At 40.0% G+C, this 23,597-nt stretch overlaps 1 protein-coding gene across 2 annotated transcripts in view; it reads left to right on the top strand.

Moving 5' to 3' along the window:
- The first annotated feature begins 16,162 nt into the window (after nucleotides 1-16,162).
- The window catches only part of EPAS1 (endothelial PAS domain protein 1), a 129,517-nt gene continuing 122,082 nt past the window's right edge, over nucleotides 16,163-23,597 (top strand). The window contains exon 1 of one of the 2 annotated variants that reach the window (XM_058165208.1): nucleotides 16,163-16,774. In XM_058165208.1, the coding sequence (XP_058021191.1) occupies nucleotides 16,749-16,774 (26 nt within the window). In that variant the 5' untranslated portion in view covers nucleotides 16,163-16,748. The remainder of the gene's footprint in view (nucleotides 16,775-23,597) is intronic. The other variant, XM_058165210.1, reaches the window with a different exon arrangement.

Here is a 23,597-nt window from a genome sequence, read left to right as displayed (position 1 = left end):
AAACAGAGGATGCAAGTGTCAGCGTGTGTCTAATGAGTGTGTCCAACTATTGATAGAATGCCTGGCTGCCTGTTCAGATGGTCTTGGTCTTATTCCATAGTATAAAAGTGTAATCTTTATTATGCTCTATGAATGTACCACAAAATTGACATTCTGTTCCATGATGCAAAATTCCTTCATTAAAGAAAAGATTCAACTGCCATTCATATTAGCTTTTATATGTATATTTTTTTAAAAAAGACAGCCCTTGATTATTGTTCACTTTAGTGGTGCTAAGAGTTTAGGATGGCCTTATTCTTGGTTAGTCTTTTAAGTTATTATCCACAAAATTGGAAAAGTTAAATTCAGCAATTGATAGATTGGAACTGAAACTTGCACCAAAAATGCACTGCAAATTCAGTTATTCCTTTTCCTGGCCTTATGTCATCCCACCTCTCACTTTTTCATATCTACCAGTAACCAGTAAGTACAGTATTCCCAGAGTGGTAAACATGCTCAGTTTTTATTAGGCTGTTTTAGGGAGCTATATCTTCCTCTGTTTTTCTTTTTTTAATCTGAATTGCATGCATGTCCTTTTTATACATTTTTCTGGAAACAAAAAACAAGACACACACTGAATAGCAAAAATGCAAGATAATATGGTCACTATTGCAAATTAAAGAGCACTAAGGAGTCAGCAATGTAAAAATATTCCACTGTTATTCCATTAAAAATATATGGGGAGGGGACGTATTTGTAATTAAAAGTTATCATGTTCATTCAAAACTCACCAGCATATAAAAACCTGCTTAGGTATCTGGTAGAAAAAAGTTAGATGTGTACTCTACTTTTTTCTCCAGTAATATTGTACTACTAACTAGAGCATACAAAACATTTGCTAGACCAATTCTCGAATACAGCTCATGTGTCTAGAACCCACACTGCATTCGGACATGGTCTTTGGTCTGACCTAAGCATAGTACATAAAATTATCTATTGCAATGTCCTACCTGTCAATGACAATTTCAGCTTCAACCACAACTGTTAGATAGGTCGATGGAAGAGGCAGGACAATCTTCAGTAACAACAGCTCTTTATTCATACACAGTGAAAACCCAGCAGCCAGCTTGTCTGATAGCTTGCCCTTTTATAGGGAGCTGTCAGACAGCTCGGCCGATGATGTTTCAGTATTTTCCTGCCAGTTTGGCAAACCTGAATGTAACCTATGCCCACTCCTACTGAATATTTAACAACAACAATACACAAGCACACAATAGATACAAACTTAAGGTAAACTGCACCAAACTCAATTGCAGGAAATACGACTTCAGCAACAGAGTGGTCAATGTCTGGAATACACTACCTGACTCTGTGGTTTCTTCCCCAAACCCCCAAAACTTTAACCTTAGACTGTCTACTGTTAACCTCACCCCATTCCTAAGAGGTCTTTAAGGGGCGTGCATAAGTGCACCAATGTGCCTACCATCCCTATCCTATTGTCCCCATTTATTCATATCCATTTCATGTATTAATAATTATGGATAACCGTATATGTGTTATCTAATACATGCTTGACAAAACAAATTAAAAAATAATAATGAATATAAAATGGCCTAAAAGGCTTAGAACCAAAGTCCCTCTGGGACTGTCTTCTCCAGAGGGATTCTAGCTATCCCATTCAACCAATCCAGGAGAGGATGCTCTTGGATTCCCTGTCTTCCACAGATCAGGATGAGTGGACCTGGAAGCAAACTTTTTTTTACTAGCTGACCATTCCTGGTACATTATGCTACCTCCTAAAATTAAAGTGTCCCCTGTGACTCCATAGTCGCAGGGCAACAAAGATTTGGCTCTTTATAAAAAAAACACTTAAAGATTGAGAGCTGAGAAACATTTTTTATCTTCATATGTGTGTCTGCTCTTTTCTCTTATGTTTATGTTAAGATGATTATTGTTATTTTATATGTTTCATTTGGATGTTAGCCACTCTTCATTCCTAGAGCTGGAAGGGATATAAAAGTTAGCGTGTAAATAAATAAATAGCACTATTGTCGTGTCCCACTCCTCCGCTGACGGCCGGGTCAGGGAAATCTGAATCAGGTGTGCCTCTGCTGCTCTGCCAAAGTCCTAGCAAAGTCCTCAGGGCAGGCAGGAGACCAGAAAGTGACTTCAGCAAGATATGTTTAGACTTTGCCTGACTCAGAGACTGCCAGAAAGCAGATCCTTTATATAGGCCATGGGGTGTGGCTCCATGACTCAGCACTTATCCAGGCCTGCCCCTCCCTTCCTTCTGACGCCGCCGCCTATCAATTCTTCTGAAGCGAGGGTCACTCCAATCGGCAGCTGTTGGTAATAGACCTTCCTCAGGCTCACATGCTGTGGAGGAGGGGGAGGGGTCTAGTTGCTCCGTTTGCCTGGGCATGGAGCCAGAGCTGGGGGCTGAAGATACTTGCTCTTCTTCAGCCTGTCTGGGCATGGAGCCAGGGCTGGGGCCGGGAGATGCCCCCTCCTCAGCCTGTCTGGGCATGGAGCCAGGGCTGGGGCCAGGAGGCATGCTAGGACATTCTTCAGCGTTCAGAAGCAGATAAGCAGACCCCGGCTGTGGTGGTGAGATCGGACGAGACACAACAACTATCTGGGGAAGAAGCTCCATAATGGAGATGCTACTATAGAGAGGTTTCTTGGAACTGTAATTACAGAAAGCAGCAAGTGTAACAGAAGCAGAAATGGAGTCCTTCCTATAACCTAGGCCAGGACTGTCAAACTGCCAGCCCACAGGCCGGATGCATCACACGCTGGCCACATCCATGCCCAGTTTAGCGAACAGGGAAAAAGTTGTGATATGTCATGTGATGATGCCGTGACAACACAAGTTTGACACCCTTGACCTAGGCCATGGCTCTGCAAACTTGGCTCTTTTAAGACTTGTGGAATTCAACTCCAGGAGAACTCTGGGAGTTGAAGTCCACAAGTCTGAAAAGAGCCAAGTTTGCAGACCCCTGACCTAGGCCATCAAGAGCTTTAACGTCCAAGACCAATGTCAGCAGTGACATCATTTGTCCTCAGCTATTAGTAGTACTTAAAAGCCTCTGCTGCATCTTCTTCCTGTTATATGTTCTGAATAATTTTCATGCAGTGTCACAGTAACATAATTTGCATGGCAAATCTAGCCTCAGATGATCAGAAAACAAATATTTTGTGGTTAATGTTTCTCTGATCAAAGTATAGAATGAGTTTTTGAAAGGTATTTGTTTGTTGTTTTTGGAATAGGCATTTTTAAATTAAATATCTGGACAGATAGATAATCTTGTACCCAGTGAGCCTGTATGAAGATAGATTTTATTCTCAGACCTATTTAAAAAAGCAAAGTATTGAACCAGGAAACTTCTGCATGCAAAACATGTGCGCTATCATTGGATTTACCACCATGGCCCTTTTGCTGTGTTGTTTATTTACATATATGCATGGCTCTCAGTAGTATGCGTACAATTTGCAGAGTTCAAGAGACCAGGCCTTTATCTTGGTCTTGTGTGTATCCTAAGGAAGGAAAAATGATCAGAGAATAGAGACCAGCTGACAGGAAAAGATTCAGTTGCAGGTACTTAGGAATAGTTACAAATTTACCAAGCAATTTTTATTCCTTCTGAAGTGTGGCCAAAGGAGTTAGGAGACTAGGAACTCTCATTTCTGTAAAAGTTTATCTTCTTGAGCTCAGTAGTGGCTGATATATCAGGCCAATCTGAATTCTGAATGTACATCTTCCATTCAACCAGCTGAAATATTTTTCTTGTCTCTTGACTGTGAAGTTGAGTGTTTGTTTTAGAAAAGAAGCTTTGAATCCAACTCAGATCAGTGGAAAAACTAAAGGTTAGCTAATCTAGGAAATAAATGACCTGGTTCTTTGATCTTGTTCTGTTCTTCTATCGTCTGGTAGCTACATTTAGAATCCTGGCACATACATGTATTTTGATTACCTGAATATTCCAATATTCACAGATGACATTTCTTTCCATTCTATTACCATACAACCAAATTGTTGCAGAGGAAGCATATTTAACTGTAATCAGATCAGTAAAAAGAGGAACTATAATCAAATTCTCTGTTTTGAGCTATAAGAAGTGTCCTGCTTTTTACTATCTCTGTTTTTAAAGTATTGTTAATATTAACTGCTATGAGTACATACTACATATTACTGCTTCATTTAGTTAGATATTTAGAAGTGAAATCTTGGGAAAAGAGGATTACCTAATACATAGGCTAAACCATTATTTTAGCTGCTTAGATATTATTTTAAAATGATGGACAGGAGAAGGGAATTTTGCAGAACATATGAACATTAGAAACATTAGAAGATTAGAAATAAACTTTTTATTTACCGTATATATTTGTTAAATAAATTTATACAGTCACCCAACTCACACAATGACTCCAGGAGATGTACAATACAATTTATTTCTCACACACACGCTCATCCTTATTTATATTTAAATAGAAACACAGTATAGCTTTTCAAAGTACAGAAGATTGGGACCAGGTAAATATGTGTGCTCAATCTGTTCTTTGATTGTTAAATCCTGACAGACAGGTCAACCTCCCACTATCTCCTTTTTTTTCTTTAAATTGGATTTGGAGTGGGAAATCCTACAAAAGAAAGATGTTTAGAAATGGAAGATTGAAAAAACTGTAGCCAGCCTGATGTGCCTCAGAATATTAAGATAACATGTTAGGTGAAGAGTTTCCACTCAATATGGAAAAGTAAAGGATAGGTTAATCCACAGGGAGAGGAGAGGAGTGTTTAAGCATAGTATCTCTTTCCACCTGTAGAACACTATGGAGTGTTGAAAAATGTTTAATGCTACTTGTATATGCCATTTTTTACATTATGTAGCACCTGCACAGATCAGAACAGATTCTATCTATTTTCAGATCAAATTGTTTTTCAGTATAGGGCACCATTGTCTGCTGACTGCAAACAGATTTCAATAAATCTTCGACAGAAAAGTTTTTTTCCCCATTATCTTTAACTCTTTCTTTTTTGTCCAAAACAGAGTTTATTGGAATTATTGGCTAATATGATCATGTACTATTTATGCTTTCACATTTATAGAAGATTCCATTCCATTCAGTGGTGAAATTTTAAAAAAAATTACTACCGGTTCTGTGGGCGTGGCTTGGTAGGTATGGTGTGGCTTGGTGGGCATGGCTTGATGGGCGTGGCAGGGGAAGGATATTGCAAATCTCCATTCCCACCCCACTCCAAGGGAAAGATACTGCAAAATCCCCATTCCCTCCCCACTCCTGAGGGAAGGATATTGCCAAATCTCCATTCCCATCCCACTCCAGTGGAAAGATACTGCAAAATCCGCATTCCCTCCCCACTCCTGGGGGAAGGATATTGCAAAATTTCCATTCCCACCCCACTCTGGGGCCAGCCAGAGGTGGTATTTGCCAGTTCTCCGAACCACTCAAAATTTCCGCTACTATTTCTCCAGAACTTGTCAGAACCTGCTGATTTTCATCCCTGATTCCATCCATTCAAAGTTTTATTATTGACATTTAAACCTCTATATTTGTATTATATAGAAAGGCAGTATCCAAATTATACAAAACACAGTGATAAAGGGAGGAGGCGAACAAAAAGGGAGGAGGTATACAAATTTAAATAATAATAATAAATAATAAAAATGTCCCCCCCCCCATCCATTCTTACCACTGCATCACCATTATGCTTCTGAGGTTCTTGAAAGCCAAATCTTTAAGAAGTGTTCCAGAAGGGTTGCTTGCCTCTTGATAGATAGATAGATAGATAGATAGATAGATAGATAGATAGATAGATAGATAGATAGAGATAGATAAAGATAGATATAGATATAGATATATAGAAACAGCTCTTTTCATATACACTCTTGGCCATTTTTTTGAGGCTTTTTGCAATTTTATAAGCAAATATGAATTTATAGCATCTATTGATTAGTGGAACCAATATTCTGCTGGATGTTTTAAAGAGTACGTAATTGCTGGAATCTAGACCCAAATTGATAATAATAATAATGAATATAGATTAGGAAGATAATTTGCATCCTTTAGTAAAAAACTAGGTTCTGAGAATGGAAAGTAAATAACTTATTCTTTTATTTAAAGTACACATTTACTGCTATATTATTTAAATAGAAATGCCACAAGACAATGGCCATACTGGCACATAAGAAAAAGACAGGAATCCAGGCTGCATCAAGCCACAAATTCCTGCTGGCGAAGAACATTGGCTCCTGCTTTGTAAATTGGTAAACAATCCAGTCAGAGATAACTTACTATAACATCTAAAGCCAGGATTATGGTTTATTGCATGCATTCAAGTCAGGACTGTAAGCCAGTTTTAAATCAAAGCCTAAAATTTGCCTATTCATGTAGAATAGCTCCTTTTCATTTCTTAAAAATATCTGTATTTCTGTTCTAAAGAGTGGCTCAAAACAAGATGCATCAACCATTAATCACAGATAGGCTAAGACTGTCAGTGGGTACCAGCCTTGATGGCTATATGCCTACTCTGGTGCAGACACAACATGCTTCTGAGTTTTAGGAGCTGCTGATCCAGAAAAGAAAGGAGACATTACCTTCTTGCTCTCCTTGTGGGCTTTCCAGATGCATTTGTTTGGCCAACATGGGAAGCAGAAGGCTGGATTAGATACACTTTTGATCTGGATTTTCTGCAGATTATAACAAAACCCATATGAGGAATCTGAGAATTTAGATGGACCAATGATAGCAATAGCACTTAGACTTATTTATTGCTTCACAGTGCTTTAACAGCCCTTCTCTAAGGGGTTTACAGAGTCAGCATATTGCTCCCAAAAATCAGGTTCCTCATTTTACTGACCTCAGAAGGATGGAAGGCTGAGTCAACCTTCAGCCAGTGAGAATTGAACTGCTGGCGGTGAACAGAATTAGCCTGCAATACTGTTATCTAACCACTGTGCCACCACAGCTCTTGATAAGGAACTTTATATCAGCTAAATTTATTATAGGTTCCTCATCACTTTCAACATCAGTCCAAGTGCAAGGTAAGAATGATTTGAAGGGGGAACAGATATGTACTATAAATAATAAATTATTTAATTTATTTGTCATACTTAGATACTACCCATCTTACTCTCAAGAAGAATGCAATGTTGCAAATGTTTGCAAATGTTGGATGCTCTTTGACATGGGAGGTTCAGCTGTGAAACTCACACATCACATAAAATTTAGGCTAATCTTTGTTAGTGGTTAAAACATCCATGTTAAATGGTCAGAAACGGATTTTTTGTTATAAATTTTGCTACTGCATTGAACTAGAATTGTGGCAGCAATTTTAACTTTCAGCTTATATGTTTAGTTTGGAATTTTTTTCATTCATATAAACTCATAGAAATATGATTAGCAGGTGATACATGTATATTAATTAATAGCATTTTTGTTATCTTGCTTATTTTTGATATAGCAAGTATGAATCATGCAAATGCTGAAATTGATTAGTTCACAAATAGATGTTGAGTGCATCATATTGAAAACACCTTGCTTAAATGAGTTAATAAGTTTACGAAGCAACACCTGGGAAAATCTGGTTTTGAAGGACAGAATACAGATTTTAAAAACAAAAAGAATTAAAAGAATTAAAAGAAAACATTCACAGTATTATATTGTTATTCATCTTTCAAAAACAAGAAACCATTATGGACTATGGAGAAATAAATTTGATAGGATTTCATTCACTTTCCCTCAGCCTAACTCACTTCTAGGAGTTATTTTATAGGGAAAATAGGAGGAGGAAGGCATATTAGGTTTGTTCACCATCTTGAATTATTTATAAAAATAATAAAGGTGGGGAAAAATCTAAAATATAAACTAATAGAATAAAGTTGGAAAGGCTCTTGGGATATTCTAGTCCAACCCTGGGCTCAAGCAGGGAATTTCAGACAAATTGTTGTCCAATCTCTTCTTAAAAACTTCCGGTGTTGAAGCATCTACAGCTTCTGGAGGCAAGTTGTTCCACTGATTAATTGTTCTAACTGTGATGAAATTTCTCCTTAGTTCTAAGTTGCTTCTCTCCTTCATTAGTTTCCATCCATTGCCTTCAGGTGCTTTGGAGAATACCTTGACTCACTCTTCTTTGTAGCAACCCCTGAAATATTGGACCACTACTATCACGTCATCCATAGTCCTTCTTTTCATTAATCTAGACATACCCAATTCCTGCAACCATTCTTCATATGTTTTAGCCTCCAGTCCCCTAATCATCTTTGTTGCTTTTCTCTGCACTCTTTCCAGAGTCTCCCCATATTTTTTATATCGTGGCGACCAAAATTGGATGCAATATTCCAAGTGTGGTTTTATCAAGGCATTATAAAGTAGTATAAAATAAATAAAAAATATTTCTAAAAGCATATTTATTTTTTCCAACAAAATAGTAGGGGAAAAAGGTCAAACAATGGAAGCAAAGATGGGTTTAAAATTATGATTGTGTCTATAATTATATACATTCTAGATCCAGTTACTTTAGCCTTAAGTTAAAGTCTTGTAATTGAAAAAAGGGGCTTTTTTGATCAGCACCAACTTAGAGGAAATTTTACTACAGAATCACTGAGTTATAAGATATTTTGGAGGCAATCTACTCCAATTCCTTGCAAGACAGAATCATCTATTGCAATGTCCTTCCTGTTAAAGATTACTTCAGCTTCAATCGCAATAATACAAGAGCAAACAATAGAGTCAAACTTAATGTTAACCGCTTCAATCTTGATTGCAGAAAATATGATTTTTGTAACAGAGTTGTTAACGCTTGGAACACACTGCCTGACTCTGTGGTCTCTTCTCAAACTCCCAAAAGCTTTAACCAAAAACTGTCTACCATTGACCTCACCCCATTCTTAAGGGGCGTGCATAAGAGCACAAAAGTGCCTATCGTTCCTGTTCTAATGTTTCCTTTCATTATATCAAATTAATACAATCATTACATTCTTTTGCTCATATATATGCTTATATGATATTTTGTTGATTTATGTTAATGCTTGTGTATACTGTTGTGACAAAATAATAAAAAAAAGTTCTGCAGTGCTAGGAGTAAGATGTTAGAAATATCCCAAGAGAAGGTCACTTGGCTTCTGTTTTAATATTTCCAGTGGAAGGGAGTCCTCCATCTGTCCAGAGGTAAGCAGCTTTTACCATTAGGAAGCTTTTTCCAATATCCTTTTAAATGTATTTCAGGTATTTTTCTACATTTTCTGCTATCTGAGCAGTGATATATGAACTTCAAATCCTAGGATTCCCCCTCCCACCAGCCCTCAGCATGATAGTTGGCAAATTCTGGGAGTTGAAGTCCAAACATCTTAAAGTGTCACGGTTGAGAAAAAGTGTCTCTGGTGTTCCCAAAAATCAAAATTATTTGTCAACATATGTGGGGAAATGATATGTGCACCCAGAGGCTGCAGCTAGTCCAGAATGCAGCTGCGCGGGTAATAGTGGGGGCAACTCGTTGCTCCCATGTAACACCAATCCTGCGCAGCTTGCACTGGCTTCCTGTGGTCTTTCGGGTGCGCTTCAAGATTTTGGTTACCACCTTTAAAGCGCTCCATGGCTTAGGACCCGGGTACTTACGGGACCGCCTGCTGTTACCTTGTGCCTCCCACCGACCCATACGCTCACACAGAGAGGGCCTTCTCAGGGTGCCGTCCGCCAAGCAATGTCGGCTGGTGGCCCCCAGGGGAAGGGCCTTCTCTGTTGGAGCTCCTACGCTCTGGAATGAAATTCCCCCCGGTTTACGTCAATTGCCTGATCTTCGGACCTTTTGGCGTGAGCTGAAAACGCACCTATTTATTCAAGCGGGACTGGATTGAAATTTTATTGGGGTATTTATGTTTTAAGATTTTAAATGGTTTTAAAATTTCGGCCACATTATAATATTTCTTTTTAACTTCTTTTAATGTTTATATATTGAATTTTTACTTGGCTGTACACCGCCCTGAGTCCTCCGGGAGAAGGGCGGTATAAAAATCGAAATAAATAAATAAATAAATAAATATAACATTAAAATCTCATCAAACAATTGTGAGAACTGGAAGGCCAGTGAATGCATCAGTTTTAATGTTTAATATGCTAAATATTGATAAATGTAATTCAAACAAACAAAAGCTCTTTCAGGGTCCTCCATAATTTTTAAAGATGGGAAGGATCCCGAAAGGAAAATGTTTATGAAACATTGCTGTAGAACAGGGGTGTCCAAACTTGGTCCCTTTAAGACTTTTGGACTTCAACTCCCAGAGTTCCTCAGCCAGCTTTGCTGGCTGAGGGACTCTGGGAGTTGAAGTCCAAAAGTCTTAAAGGGACCAAGTTTGGACACCCCTGCTGTAGAAGAACAGGGGTGTGGGTGGGGGAAGCCTATGCTTTCTTCTTTGTGACAGTCTTTTGGAGATTTGGAGATTTGGCCTCACCAAGTCTGCCCGCTTTCCTTAGATGGGAAGATGATTGGGGCCTTTTTATTTTAGGACTTTGGAAAAGCTGTTTATTTTGAATAGTGTTATTTTGTTTTACTGACAATATTATATCTGTTCTTTAGCTGTGGTATTTGGCCTTTGGATATTTAAAGTATATTTTTAAGTGTTGTTTTTAGGGTTTTTTTTAATACTACCTTAAGGTAGAAAAATTTCAGCATATGAGTTGAACTCATAATGATGTTATGTTGCTAAGAGGAATATTGTTTATAAAAAGGGACGTTATGTTTAGGCGTCCTGGATCCCCATATTTAGGATCAAACATTCTCTTAACCAGAAGGAAGATGGGAATGGGGTGAAGGGATTGAGCCAGCTTTGCATGAAAATAAATCAGGACAAACCTCAAGTGTTCCAGTGGGGGAGAAGAGGGGAAGTAGTTATGCACACAAACAGTACTGATAGAAAAGGAAGATATAAGCCGATGTTTAGGGTAACTGTAATATTATTTATTTCCAACCAAACAGCATCAACAGATGCTTGGTGCCCCTTTCAACTGTAAGGGATGCAATGCCTTGACATAGCTGGAGCTCTAGCTAAAATGTGGAAATTCTAAGATATGGAAGAATAATGGGAAGACATTATTAAACAAGGAGACACAATCTCATTAGCAAAGCATGGCTGATTAATAAATTCAACCAGCCAGGAAACTGTCAAGTCAGTAAAGGATAGTGGGAACAGGGAGCCATTATTTAGTGGCTGAGTGAGGGAAATTCCCCTCTCATCTCACCCTCTCATCAATAAATCACTGTCTCCTGTATTAATGCAGGCTTGCCTATGGGCTGGTATATTCTGACAAGGGGAAAGTTCCCAGACTAAATGTAAGAGGATGCAAAGGATGAAATTGGCATAGGAAAATTGGTCAAAAACCAATATATGCAGTTACGTACAATAAGAGTTGACAAGATTTTAAATAAAAATCAAGATTGCTAAGTAAATACATGGGAGATGCATTTGATTCTTGAATCTGTACCTACCTTTCTGTAAAAGATTGGTGTCCAAAGCAACTAACAATAAAACTAAACACAAACTCAAAAAGACATTGTTAAAACAACACCTAAACCAATTTACATACCAAGTTATATCTGAAGAAAGACTTAATGATTCATAATAGCTATTTCTTTATGAATATGTAAACTGTTAATAGAGGGACAAACAAGGAAAGAGCAATAGATGCATGGATGAAATAGTTTCATTCCCTGAATATATTGAGAAAACATTCTAGCAAGTGAAAATATTTATGTTTATTGATAATAATTGATGGGCAACTTTCCTGCTATCCAAACAATCTAAAATGTCCTCTAAGCTTCACCTATCCTAAAATGTAAACTTTAATTTAATGAGCAATAGCCAGGGGTGGGCTGCTGGGGGTTCGCAATGGTTCAGGAGAACTTCTAGCTAAGATTCTGCACAGTTCGGAGATCCCACTCTTGACTAGCCTTGCCCACCCCACTCTGGCCCTCCCCGGAGTCCCCACACAGCCCGTTTTGGATGCAGGTAAGTGCAGGGCAGGCACAGAGGCTCGGGGAGGGCAAAAAACGGGCCTACCGGAATTCAGGAAGAGCCTCCGGAGCAGTGGTGGATTTCAAAAATTTATACTACCGGTTCGGTTCTGTGGGCATGGCTTGGTGGGCATGGTGTGGCTTGGTGGGTGTGGCTTGGTAGGTGTGGCAGGGGAAGGATACTCCAATCCAGGGCAAGGTTATTGCAAAATCCCCATTTCCTCCCAATCAGCTGGGACTTGGGAGGCAGAGAATAGATGGGGGAGGAACTAGTCAGAATTTTTACTACCAGTTCTCCGAACTACTCAAAATTTACACTACCGGTTCTGCAGAATTGGTCAGAACCTGCTGAAACCTACCTCTGCTCTGTAGCCTGGGCAGGCCGTTTTTCACCCTCCTGGAGGCTCGAGAAAAGACTCCGAAGCCTGGGGAGGGCAACCCCCCCCCCACATGGTGCAGGAGGCCGACTAGGCCACACCCACCATGGCCATGCCCATCCAGCAACTGGGCAGAGAACCCCTTGTTAAAACATTTGAAGCCCACCCCGGTAATAGCTGTTTTAAGGGATAATCTGACAATCTTCTGATCTGCCTACATTATCTCAATCAGAAGCCCATCTTCCCCTGGGTAAAATATTATTTGAAATGCATGGGAATCATAATGTGTGATTCATAATCAGATGCTTTTAATGGGTTCTGCCATGCTGCCTCTGAACATTATTTTCTTAGCAACTGGATGGAATACGTAAGAAATAGTATTATTACTTATATTTATTGATTTATCAGATTTTTATCCTGTCTTCATATGCAGTACTTTCTTCTCCATGTTTCTCCATAACAAAAACCCTTTGTGAGAGGTTGGGCTGAAAGAGAATAACTGAAAGTTATGCAATTAGCTCCAGAAGGGTTTCCAGTTCCAACATGTTAACCATGACCCAAACCATAAAATACATGCTACAAAAATAATATATGTTATTATGAGAATATTATTAATAGTGTAATTGTAAAGGAGCCTCTGATGAGTTTAGCTGAGGTGCCATTCAATACTTTGGCCCTTATAAGTAGCACAGGTTGCACAGTTATTTGGTGACTAGACACTTTTTATTAAAAAACAACAACAGTCCGTTATTTCAGAAAGCTCTCCTTTAAATTTATTTATTTTCCAAAACCTAACTTTTGTCCTTTATTTTGGTCATTTAACTTTTACCACCCAGATGATATCACTTAATACAGTCTTTTACATTCACACAAAAAATACAAAAATTGACTTTTTAAAAAGTAAATTGAATGTACTTCAGAACTTAGATATTTTTATTCAAATGCGCATTTTTGTTAAGTTTTTCTTGGTTTTGCTCTTGAATTTTCCTTTGCATAACAAAGTTAGAAACATAAACAATTGCCTATTTTTTATCCTTATGAACTTATTTCCAATTTCTCCTTTTTTCTTGTTAGTCTGAAAATATGGTGACCATAAACACGGTTGGCACTTACTTACCTTTTATACTCTGAGGACAGTCCTTCTGAAAAGCCAGTGTAAGGAAGTATTTCACCATTACTCCCCACACCTCTGTCCTCAGAAAGTTCTAGACCTACCAGTCATTTTTTTCCCCAAGAAGACACCTCCAAGTCAAATTTGACTCCAGGTGGCTGCATCCATGCAGTTTTTCTGGAAGAGTTATGAAGATTATTTCTTATTGCCAACCACAGGCCTTACTTTCATGGGCAGTTGCGGTGAGCCCCACAGGTTGGAACTGGAAGGTAAGGCCAGCAGCAGGGGAGGGAAATCAGCTCCCCATGCTAGGACCCACCGCACTAGGATTGAAGGGCCACCTTGGGGCGGGGGTTGTGGACAGCAAGCCTCTCAGGCCTGCTTTCGGGCCTGCCTCTCAGCTTCTGTGAGGCCTCCGGGTGCCTGCCACACTCTTGCCTTCCCCTCTGCCTCAGGTCCCGCATCCAGCCCGCAACTGGGGGTTGCATCGCCCAGTGTGGTACTGTTCCCTAAGGGCTGCCTGCTCGCCCACCTGCTGGCCAGACTGGAGTGAAAACAGCAGGTCACCTTTTTCTCTTCCTTGGCCTCCTCCTGTCTGGCCACCGGCTTCTTGATGCAACCAGAGGCTGTTGATTGGAGCGAGGGGAAACACAGTGATGGACTCCCATGGCTGTGCCAAGGCATAGCAAGAATTGGAAGAAAAGGATGTGCGGCTTTGGTGAAAAGAACCAGAGCAACACCCATCAGCTTGAATGAGAAGGCACGAGCGAGGCAGTGGCTGTTCTCGCCAGTAACTGAGCCCTCCACACCAATTGGAGTAAGGCATCTCCAGGCAGAGATCCAGGCGGAAAGGGCTTGCTTTGGCCCTAGGCTGGAACGACAAAGAGGTAACGGCAACTACAGGAAGGGAAGCCGTGTGACTGGAGGCCTGGCTGCCGCAGCCTGCAAGAAAATCACCATCTTCGGCGCCACTGGCATGATGGGCCTGGCCACCCTGGCACAAGCACTGGAACAAGTGAGGCAGGGGAGGGGGCATCGGCCTGGACGGCAGAACAAGGGGGGACCTGTGAAGGGGCAAGTACCAAAGGAGCAGCTCCTCGCATTTTGGCTGCTGCAATGAATATGAGAAGCCCAGCCTATGTTTTGAGCACGGTTAACCTCTTCAGGCCAATGAGTTCTCCGTTAACACTCACCACACCTGTCAATTTACCAACTCGTTACTGCACCAGTGAACGTCGCATATCCAATCACTATCACCTCACCAATGAATCGCCCAACACCAATAACATTAGCTGGCCCTTTAAATATAGCCATGAGACCTGTGGAAAGCATGCCTTTCCTTCTCCAGGCATTGCCAACCTCTCCCCCCACCTCCACCCCAAAAAACCTAAAGCAAAAACTTCATGCAGTATTAAAAAGAATAGAAAAGGGGGTTGGTGTGTATTGTTTAATGGACTGCTAAATTGGCCAGCCTACCCAGTCACATGATAACCTAGCCATGTCCGCCCACCCAGTCTGCCCCCCCCAACAATCTGAGGGACCGTTAATATAGTTATTATAATATATATATTTATTATTTATTATATATATTTATTATTATATATAATAGTTATTAATATAGTTATTACATACTCAGTCATATATATGCTTATATATTGTATAATTATTTCATGCTTATGCTTATATATACTATGTGACAAAATAAATAAATAAATAAACAAACAAACAAACAAACAAACCGTCAATTGGCCGTTTGAGGACCCCTGCATTAGTGTGTAACAACCGGAAATATTCGAGCCTTTAGAACTCCCGCTGATGCCCATCTTGAGGGAACTTCTTTCTAGCCAAGCTCTCGCCATGGCTTTGGATTTTCAGGAAGACACATTAATGAGTAACAATCAAAGGAAAATATCCCAGCTTCAAGGAACTTCTTTGGCTAGCCTGGCTTCAGAGAAGTTTATTTATTTATTTATTTATTGCTTGTCAATCATATATAAGATAGCAGGTAAAAGTATAAACATAATTTGGATGCATGAAAAGAGTAAGTAAAAAAGGAATATTAGGATAGGGACGGTAGGCACGCGGGTGCACTTATGTACGCCCCTTTCACGTTCAGAAGATGGGCTCCAGCATGAGCCCGAAAGTTCGGGAGACAAAATTTCTGCTCCCAGTGACCGACCCACATTGGATCTTGCAACATTATCCTGGGACACGTATATTCGCCTTCCCTGGGAAAAGATCCTTCCAGCGTTAAAAGTCGGGGTTGGGGTTGGGGGGGGCGGATATTGCCACACAAAAGCAAAAACCCCTCCAGAGAAAAGGGGTTAAGAAGAGTAATTCTTGTATCCGGAATACATGAGAATCAATCGGTGCCTTAGGGGGCTTTCATAAACGGGGCCACCTGTGGCTTTTCGTCTCATCCCCGAGCGTGGATTCACTTATCCGCGGCCGCTCGCGCGGGCCGCCGCCGCTACCGCCTCAGAGTCACTCCGTTGACCTCCTCGCAACAAGTCCTGGAAAGTTGCAGGACAGGCAAGGGAGGAGGGGAAAGGAGGCGGGCCTAGAGCCGAGCGCCTCGCTTGCCCATTGGAGGACACTCAGATCGGCCGCTCCAGCTGGAGCCGGAGTCCGGGGCTCAGGAGTCTGAGACGGCCTCTCCCCCCCACCCTCCGCCCGGAGCACCCAGCCAAGGCTTGACGTTTTAAAGGGAGCCCTGAGCGCGTCGCTGCTTCCTCAGAATTTACGGAGTCCGAGAAAGGGAGAAGCGGCCAAGAGTCGCGGCGGGCTCTCACTGCCCCCTTTTTTCTTCCCTGAGCGGACTGTACAATCCTCGGCAGTGTCCTGAGACTGTATGGTCAGCTCAGGGACGGCTCGGTTCGGAGAGCAACCTGCTTTGGCGATCTTGGTCCTTCTGCTCCGCGTCTGAATTGCGCCGAGAGAGCGCCTAGCCCCGGGGGCCCTTTGGCGGCGAGGAATCTTAAGCGCGGGGAAGGCAGAAGCGGCGTAAAGGGCGAGCGAAGCCACCCCAAGGCCAGCGCCTATCAAAGGCCTTCAGGGACCTTCCCACCCACTGAAGCCAGCCTGTCCCCCACCACCACCACCACCACCACGCCCCGCCGCCTGGATCTCGGTGAGCCCGGGCTGCCCTTAGCTCAGCCGGACGCCCAAGGGAGTCTTCGTCGCCTTCGTCTCCTGGCGGTTTGGGTTAAAGCAACGAGCCGGGAAAAGAGTGAAGGGAGCGGCAGAGACGCCCAGAATGACAGCTGAGAAGGAAAAAAAGAGGTAAGAGGAGGGGACGGCAAGGATGGAGGCGCCGGGACAACTGAACACAAGGGTAGCTTCTCTCGCCCGCCCAGTAAAGTACCCTAATAGATTAACAACAGCACGGTAACAACAGCAGCTAACAACAACAATAATAATAAAGCCGCTCTCTGGAGTGCAGTCGGTTGGAGGGGAAAGTCCCAGGGCCGATCACCTTAACGCAGTAACGGGCATCTGTCTTCGAGAAGGCGGCCCCTTTAAAATGCCTTTGACTAGGAGTTGCCTTGCGCGCCGGAGGTTTCGAAATTGAAAATACCATCCCGATTGGAAAGATAAGCACTTCGCTAGTTAACTTTTAAACCTTTCGGTAGGTCTCTAAGCAAGTCGAGAAATTTCGGAAGTTTTAGGAAGTTTTTCTTGAAGGCGAGGAGGGTTAAGCGGCTGTTGAATGTACAGAACTGAACGGACCGAAAGCTGGTTCTTAACATGCTCGCTTCGTGGTTTGATTTAGGGGGAGGGCGGCTTCGGAAATCCCATCGATGTCAAAGAATGGAAGCGAGGGGCCTGCTTGGTTCAGTCTTCCATTGAGCTCGATGGGGTTTCTAGGAGCTCCGCGCCGGTTGTGCCTGAACGCCGCTTCAAATTTCTTTTCATCGCCGAGTCCGAAGCATACATGGCGTCGAATTCAATTCAAATCTTTATTGTCAGTGTACAACATATGTACAATGAGAAGGGAGTGGGGAAGAAGGGGTTTTGCCCCCTGCGAGGTGCGGGATCCCGTCCTCCAGTTAAGATTGACAGAGGCGTAGAAGATGCTTCCAGCCTTGCCTGCCCGCCGCGAAAATTCAGGGACGGCTCCGAACCACAGTTGCGGCCCGCGCGCGGAGAGTATTTGCATTTTCGGGGCGGAAGGAGATTGCCAGGACGCGCGCCTTTGGAAACAAAACCGCTTTTAAGGAGAGAGCCCCGGTTATCTAACAGTCCCTCCGGAGATGAGAGGGAGAGAACAGCAAGCCCCCAGTGTTCTCAATCAGTGCTTTATTCTGAGATGTTAATTCTAGTCTTTCAGGGTCTAGGAGAGGTTTCTAAAAGACCATCTCGTCCACCCCTTCCCTTGAGTCGTGAGTGATTTAATTCGTTCAGTGCTTGAAAAAGCAGAGATGATTTCATGGTATTCTTTCCTGCTGGGGGAAGAAAGGTTCATTCCTGGTGATGGCAGGAGAATGCAAAATTATTTTATTCTCCTTACAAGGAGCCATTGCTGCTCCAGAAATTGTCATCAATCTGAGAGAAGCTGATAGACATCAAAAGGTACTGAAGTTAGGATCTATTCCTTCATAAATTCATTACTCAGCGCATCACCCCCAATTTCCTAGTTTCGTGCTACAGTACCTGACAGGAGAAAAAACGTGATGTCTTTATATTTCCTTGCTTGTCTATTCATCCATATGTGGCCTGACATCAATGGTTATGACTTACCCTAGACTAGAGTAAAAAGGTAGTTTCAAAATTTTCAGGGTTGATATTGTATAGATTTCTTGGCCAAAAATGGTTTCTGGACTAGGTTCAGAAGAAGAGTATTGGGCTTTCAAACTTCTCAGAGCAAAAATCTTTGTTAGTATCTCCAAATTGCACTGAGATAGTTCAGCAGGACAAGGAGAGTTCAAGGAAAGTTGGGTTGGGTAAAGGTCCAACTTGTCACTCCTTGCTTTGTGTTTTATGTGGATTGGTGTTTGGATCAGCTGACAGCCACTTAGGGTCTGCATGGCAGGCAACAGGATGTTTCATGCCCATCCAAGTCTGACGGCCCACATTGAAGGCAACTTTCTCCAACTTGGTGTCTTTCACTCTACAATTCTCAGAACCCTGAGCTAGTATGATCAACACAATCTAGAGGTTCTGGCTTGCATAAGGCAGCCTCAAAATGCTACAGTTTGTTTCTTGGTGCAACAAATTAAGCCAGTTCTGAAAATCAGATGGATTTTGGATTTGGGGTAAAGGCACATAGCCTCCAGAAAGGGTTACAATTAAAGGGTTTCCAATTAGGATTATGCAACATTCCTCCTTCCCAAAGTCCATGTACATCAGATTATCTCCCACTCTCCCAGATTCCATTTATGTCCATCTTCATTGCAAGATATTGACTGTGCAAAGGAGGGATTTCAACAGCTTGTCTTCTTTAAAGAGCATTGTCGGTGAAGATACTCTTCCACACTACCATGGATTTTATTTCCAAACTCTCCAAAGCAGTTTTGAGTTGGTTTAAAGTTGCCTTTCCCTTGCTAATCTCAAAACACAGAGAAGGCATGAAGTAAGCCATTAATTGATTAATAGGAAGTATCACCCTTCAGCCATAACATGTAAACATTCAAAATCAGAAGCTGTAAAACCACCAAGGTACAAGCGACCATTCTTCTGACTGTTTTAGTAGCAATGCAGAAAAATGACAGCATAAAGCCACCATGGCTTAATTTGTGTGAGGAGGAAGAATAGCTGAGGAACCAGGTGGCAGAGTAAGGACCTTTCCTCATAGCTCTTTTGTGCCATCCATACTTGTTGAGTTGGCTGAAAACTCAGACAGTTACCAGACTGTTCTGGCACTGTGAAATCTGCTACCCCATTGCTGATCTTTATCCTGCCTCTGTTCTGACTAACTATGGAATAAGGCTGTCCTGATTTTTTGCATGCAGCAGATAGGATTGGCTTCTGCATACAACCTAGGTGGTGGGAAAAAGTCACTCCAGGAAAAACCGGGCAGGGTCTGAGCTGAATAAAGTGTAATTGATTGAAGTTAGAAAAGGAACTGAATTACAAGCAGTATGATGAATAAAGATTTAAGTAAAATCTTTGTGGTTTTTTTACGCTTTGCTCAAAAACTAATGGAGGACTATCCTATCATTTCAGTGTTATGCTGTGTTAGCCTGTTATGTTATTTCTGTGCACTGTTACACCATTTTGATATTTCACTGCTGCTCTGTTTCAAAACCCAACAAGTATTTTGTTTATACTTCATGGCCACTATATCTGACTCTTTTTAGAGATGGAGCAATAGAGGTCCAACAGATAACCCTAATCAGGAACCAAAAGGTGAGGGGCTGGCCTGCATGTTTCTGTATCAGCCAGCCCTTCTGATCTCTGTGACTTCATGTATGACATAAGGGATGTTGAAGTGGAGCAGATTCTGCACACGTTGGAGCGTTGACTGAATGTTGCTGGTTTATGAAGCAAAACACTGTTTTAACATTGGCTCACCTAAGTAAGATTTAAATCTGCCTATTTTGTGAACTGGGAAAGAGGTGAACGGACTAGCACAGAATCTTACAGAAGAACAACAACAAATGATGTTGTTTGGCAGTTTCCTGCTTGGGTAAGGTATAAGGGAGGGGAGCCCTGAGAGGTGATTCTTAACCAGCTAGAAAAATTAACTCACTCCAGTATTTCTGGAAAACTGGACTCAGTTTGTTTCGTATGAAATTATAGTTGATTTAGAAGTAAGTTAGCTAAGCTGAAAACTATAAAAAAAACACCAGTAAATCATCTGTGTAATAGAGCCAGTCCTGGAGCATAGTAAGGTACCATGTATGGGGGGTGAATTGTCCAAACACAGTCTGAGTATTGGTTTCTTTTAAACATATTCTATTTTCTGCCACTTTGAAATATTGAATTAAAGAGGAGTATATTTTTCTTCCCACTTCATTTCCAAAGTCTGCATTGAGATATCTTTATATTAAATTTTCAGATTTCAGGTTTTTGTTTTTTATACAGGTATTTATTCTTGGTGGCCCTTTCTATACATCTGACTTGTTTGGGATATTGTTGTCCAGATTTTACAGATGAGAACACATTAGTGGCAGAGGTAAATATGAGCCATGGTTCACTGTTTAACCTAGATCATCCACACTGAATGGAGCTGGATTTGATATAGTTGAACTGAATATATACTTAACTCTACATCAACCACTGTGTCATGGATTTTTATTTTATCATAGTGTATTTTCATTTTTTTTCATTTTATTTCAGGGTATGATCTCTTGAAAGATATGCACTTTGTAAATCTGCTGGCAGATTGTACTCTAATGGCAAAGTTAAGTTTGTGCAGAGCAGTCATAATTATCATTTAACTGGAAATAAATATTGCTGCTTTTAGTGGTACTTATTCCCATCTAAATGTGAAGAGGGTAATAACAATATCTCCCGAGTCCTGAAAAACAGATTTCCGCCCCTTTAGCTTTAGTAAAAGCTTGCTCTTTTTGAATTTTACTCAGTGTGATGCTATTTTATTATCTTACATAAATATAGCAAGATATATTTTTTCATTCATTCATGTCCCAATTCTCAGAGACTGCATGGACTAGTCCCTGCTGTTTTCTTGGCAAGGTTTTTTTGAAGTGGTTTGCCATTGCCTCCTACCTAGGGCTGAGAGAAAATGACTGGCCCAAGGTCACCCAGCTGATATGGCTTGGATTTGAATTACATTACAGTTGATGTAAACTGATTGAAAGTAGCCATATATTTCAGTGTGCCTCTACTCCATCATTATTTGCTTATTTTTAAACATTTCCCTGAAACAAAATTTACTTAATTTTAATATATTATTTTGAATAGAACTCTTATTTATTTTAAATATCCTGTGAAACAAAGTATCTTATAATGCAACAATTTTAAGACAATAACATGTAAAAGAAAACATTGAAAGTAAAAGCAATACAATGTATAAAGTAAAAAGTGTTGTAATTAATTTATGTCAATCGTTTGCCTGTAATTGTTGATATCCTGAGAGAATGGACCCCGAGATTCTCTGGCTCACATTAAATTCTAGTCATTTTGATTGTTATTCTTACAAGATCTTGTGGGGTGGGTGGGGATGGAATGAACCAGCTTCAATGTATTTATCAGCCCTTTACATCAAATAAAGTAAAAAAAACCATGTGGCTCTTTCTTTAGAAAGGAAGTCAGCTAAATGAATATATCATCATTGTCTAATAAATATATGATTAATACTTTTGAGAAGAGGGAAATTTCCCCCAGATAATTGCTAATGGATACGATAAGGCAAGACAAAGCACTTTTGAGTTACACTAACTCCAAAAAGAGGCTTAAAATGGATACATATTCTTTCTTTTTGAAATTAAAATAGATGTGCTTGTGCTGGACTAGGAACAATTGTTTTAACAATAATATCACATTATATGCAAAATTGAAATTGCAAATGATCTCTTGTCTTTTTATATAGTTTGTTATAAGTAATATTTAGTTATAACTAATTATAACTATTAATATAACTATGTAATAATAACAGTTTTAGCTATTATTAAACTATTATTTTTTTATATTTTATATTATTTTTAAAAATTAATATATTTCTTTTTGGGTTTTGTATAGACAGGAAGTATTAAATTTGCTTGCCATATGACTATTATAATTGAGCAGTATGTATTTCTTTACGTACATATAGTTTGAAAAAAGTATTTTGGTGGTGCATCACACGTGAGGTTTCATGGAGATACACTTGCAAAATGAAGAAAGGGACCGTTGCTAATCTAAAATACTTTATGCTAATATGGAGCAACAAATGTCCCAGTTATTATGTACATGGCCTTATTATTTTGTTATCTGTCCATAAAAAAATCATAAATTATAATTAATTGAAGTAACATTTCCTACCCTTTCATACACCTAAAGTCAGTTACCTAATGCAGTGGCTAATGATAGAGCCAATTCCATGCCCAGAAATACAGATATTTTCAGAGATACTTCTAGGAAATCAGCAAACCTGAAATCAAGGCCCTCTTACAATCACATGCCTGACTGATTTTAACATTTATTGCTGCAGTACTATCTTTTTTTAAAAAGCTGATTGTCTCAAGTGGATAAAAATGATCATTGTATAGGGCATGTCTGTATTTGATTGAGTTCGAGATATTTTTCCTTCTGAACAGTTACTGAACAGTTAATTGTATATCTTTGTGATGATAACTAAAAAATTACAAACATGTAAAATGCCTTCAAATGGTGTATGCCACATATATCCCATGTATCAAAGTGATTGTTTCTGGTGGACTACTGTCCTCCACTGTGTGTGTGAGATAGAAAGAGGCCCATTACTTTATTACATAATTTAATACATATTGAAAAAAGGGAACAGTAGGAATATTAATAATTGAATGCCCAACACTATAGGTATCATGTCACCTTAACTTATTTAACCTCACTAGTTTAACAATAATAAACATATGGATTTGTTAATTTTGTAGTATTACTTTTTAAAAAATCAAGAAACCTCAAGGGTTTCTTCCATTGAGTTTCAGTTATTTGTAATACAAAGACTATAAAGATCCTTATAATTGTCATAAAACTTCTCTATGTAGTCATATACCTAAAGCTAAATCACATTCCTCATTATATAAACCTACCTACCTTCCTTCCTTCCTTCCTTCCTTCCTTCCTTCCTTCCTTCCTTCCTTCCTTCCTTCCTTCCTTCCTATATTATACATCAGTATATGTCTAATGAAGTATATAGGATCATATATATATATATATATATATATATATATATATATATATATATATATATATATATGAATGATAAAATAAAAAGGTATATTTACATATAGAGGTAGAGAATGAGAGGGGGGTTACACACACAAACGCACTTCTCATATATTAATCAGGTATCAAACAGATTTCTAAATCTACATTAGGGTTACAGTAATTAATGATTGGTAGGGTACTTATATGAATAAGTTAAAAAGATAAATCAAACATAAGCATCAGTGGCTGCACTCCTTAATCTACATATGAAACCTTGTCTCTTGCAGGTTGGGGTGCCTGATTAAAAAAAATT

Source organism: Ahaetulla prasina, chromosome 1, assembly GCF_028640845.1.
Source record: "Ahaetulla prasina isolate Xishuangbanna chromosome 1, ASM2864084v1, whole genome shotgun sequence".
NCBI classification, from domain to species: domain Eukaryota; kingdom Metazoa; phylum Chordata; class Lepidosauria; order Squamata; family Colubridae; genus Ahaetulla; species Ahaetulla prasina.
This window is presented reverse-complemented; position numbering and strand designations above follow the sequence as displayed.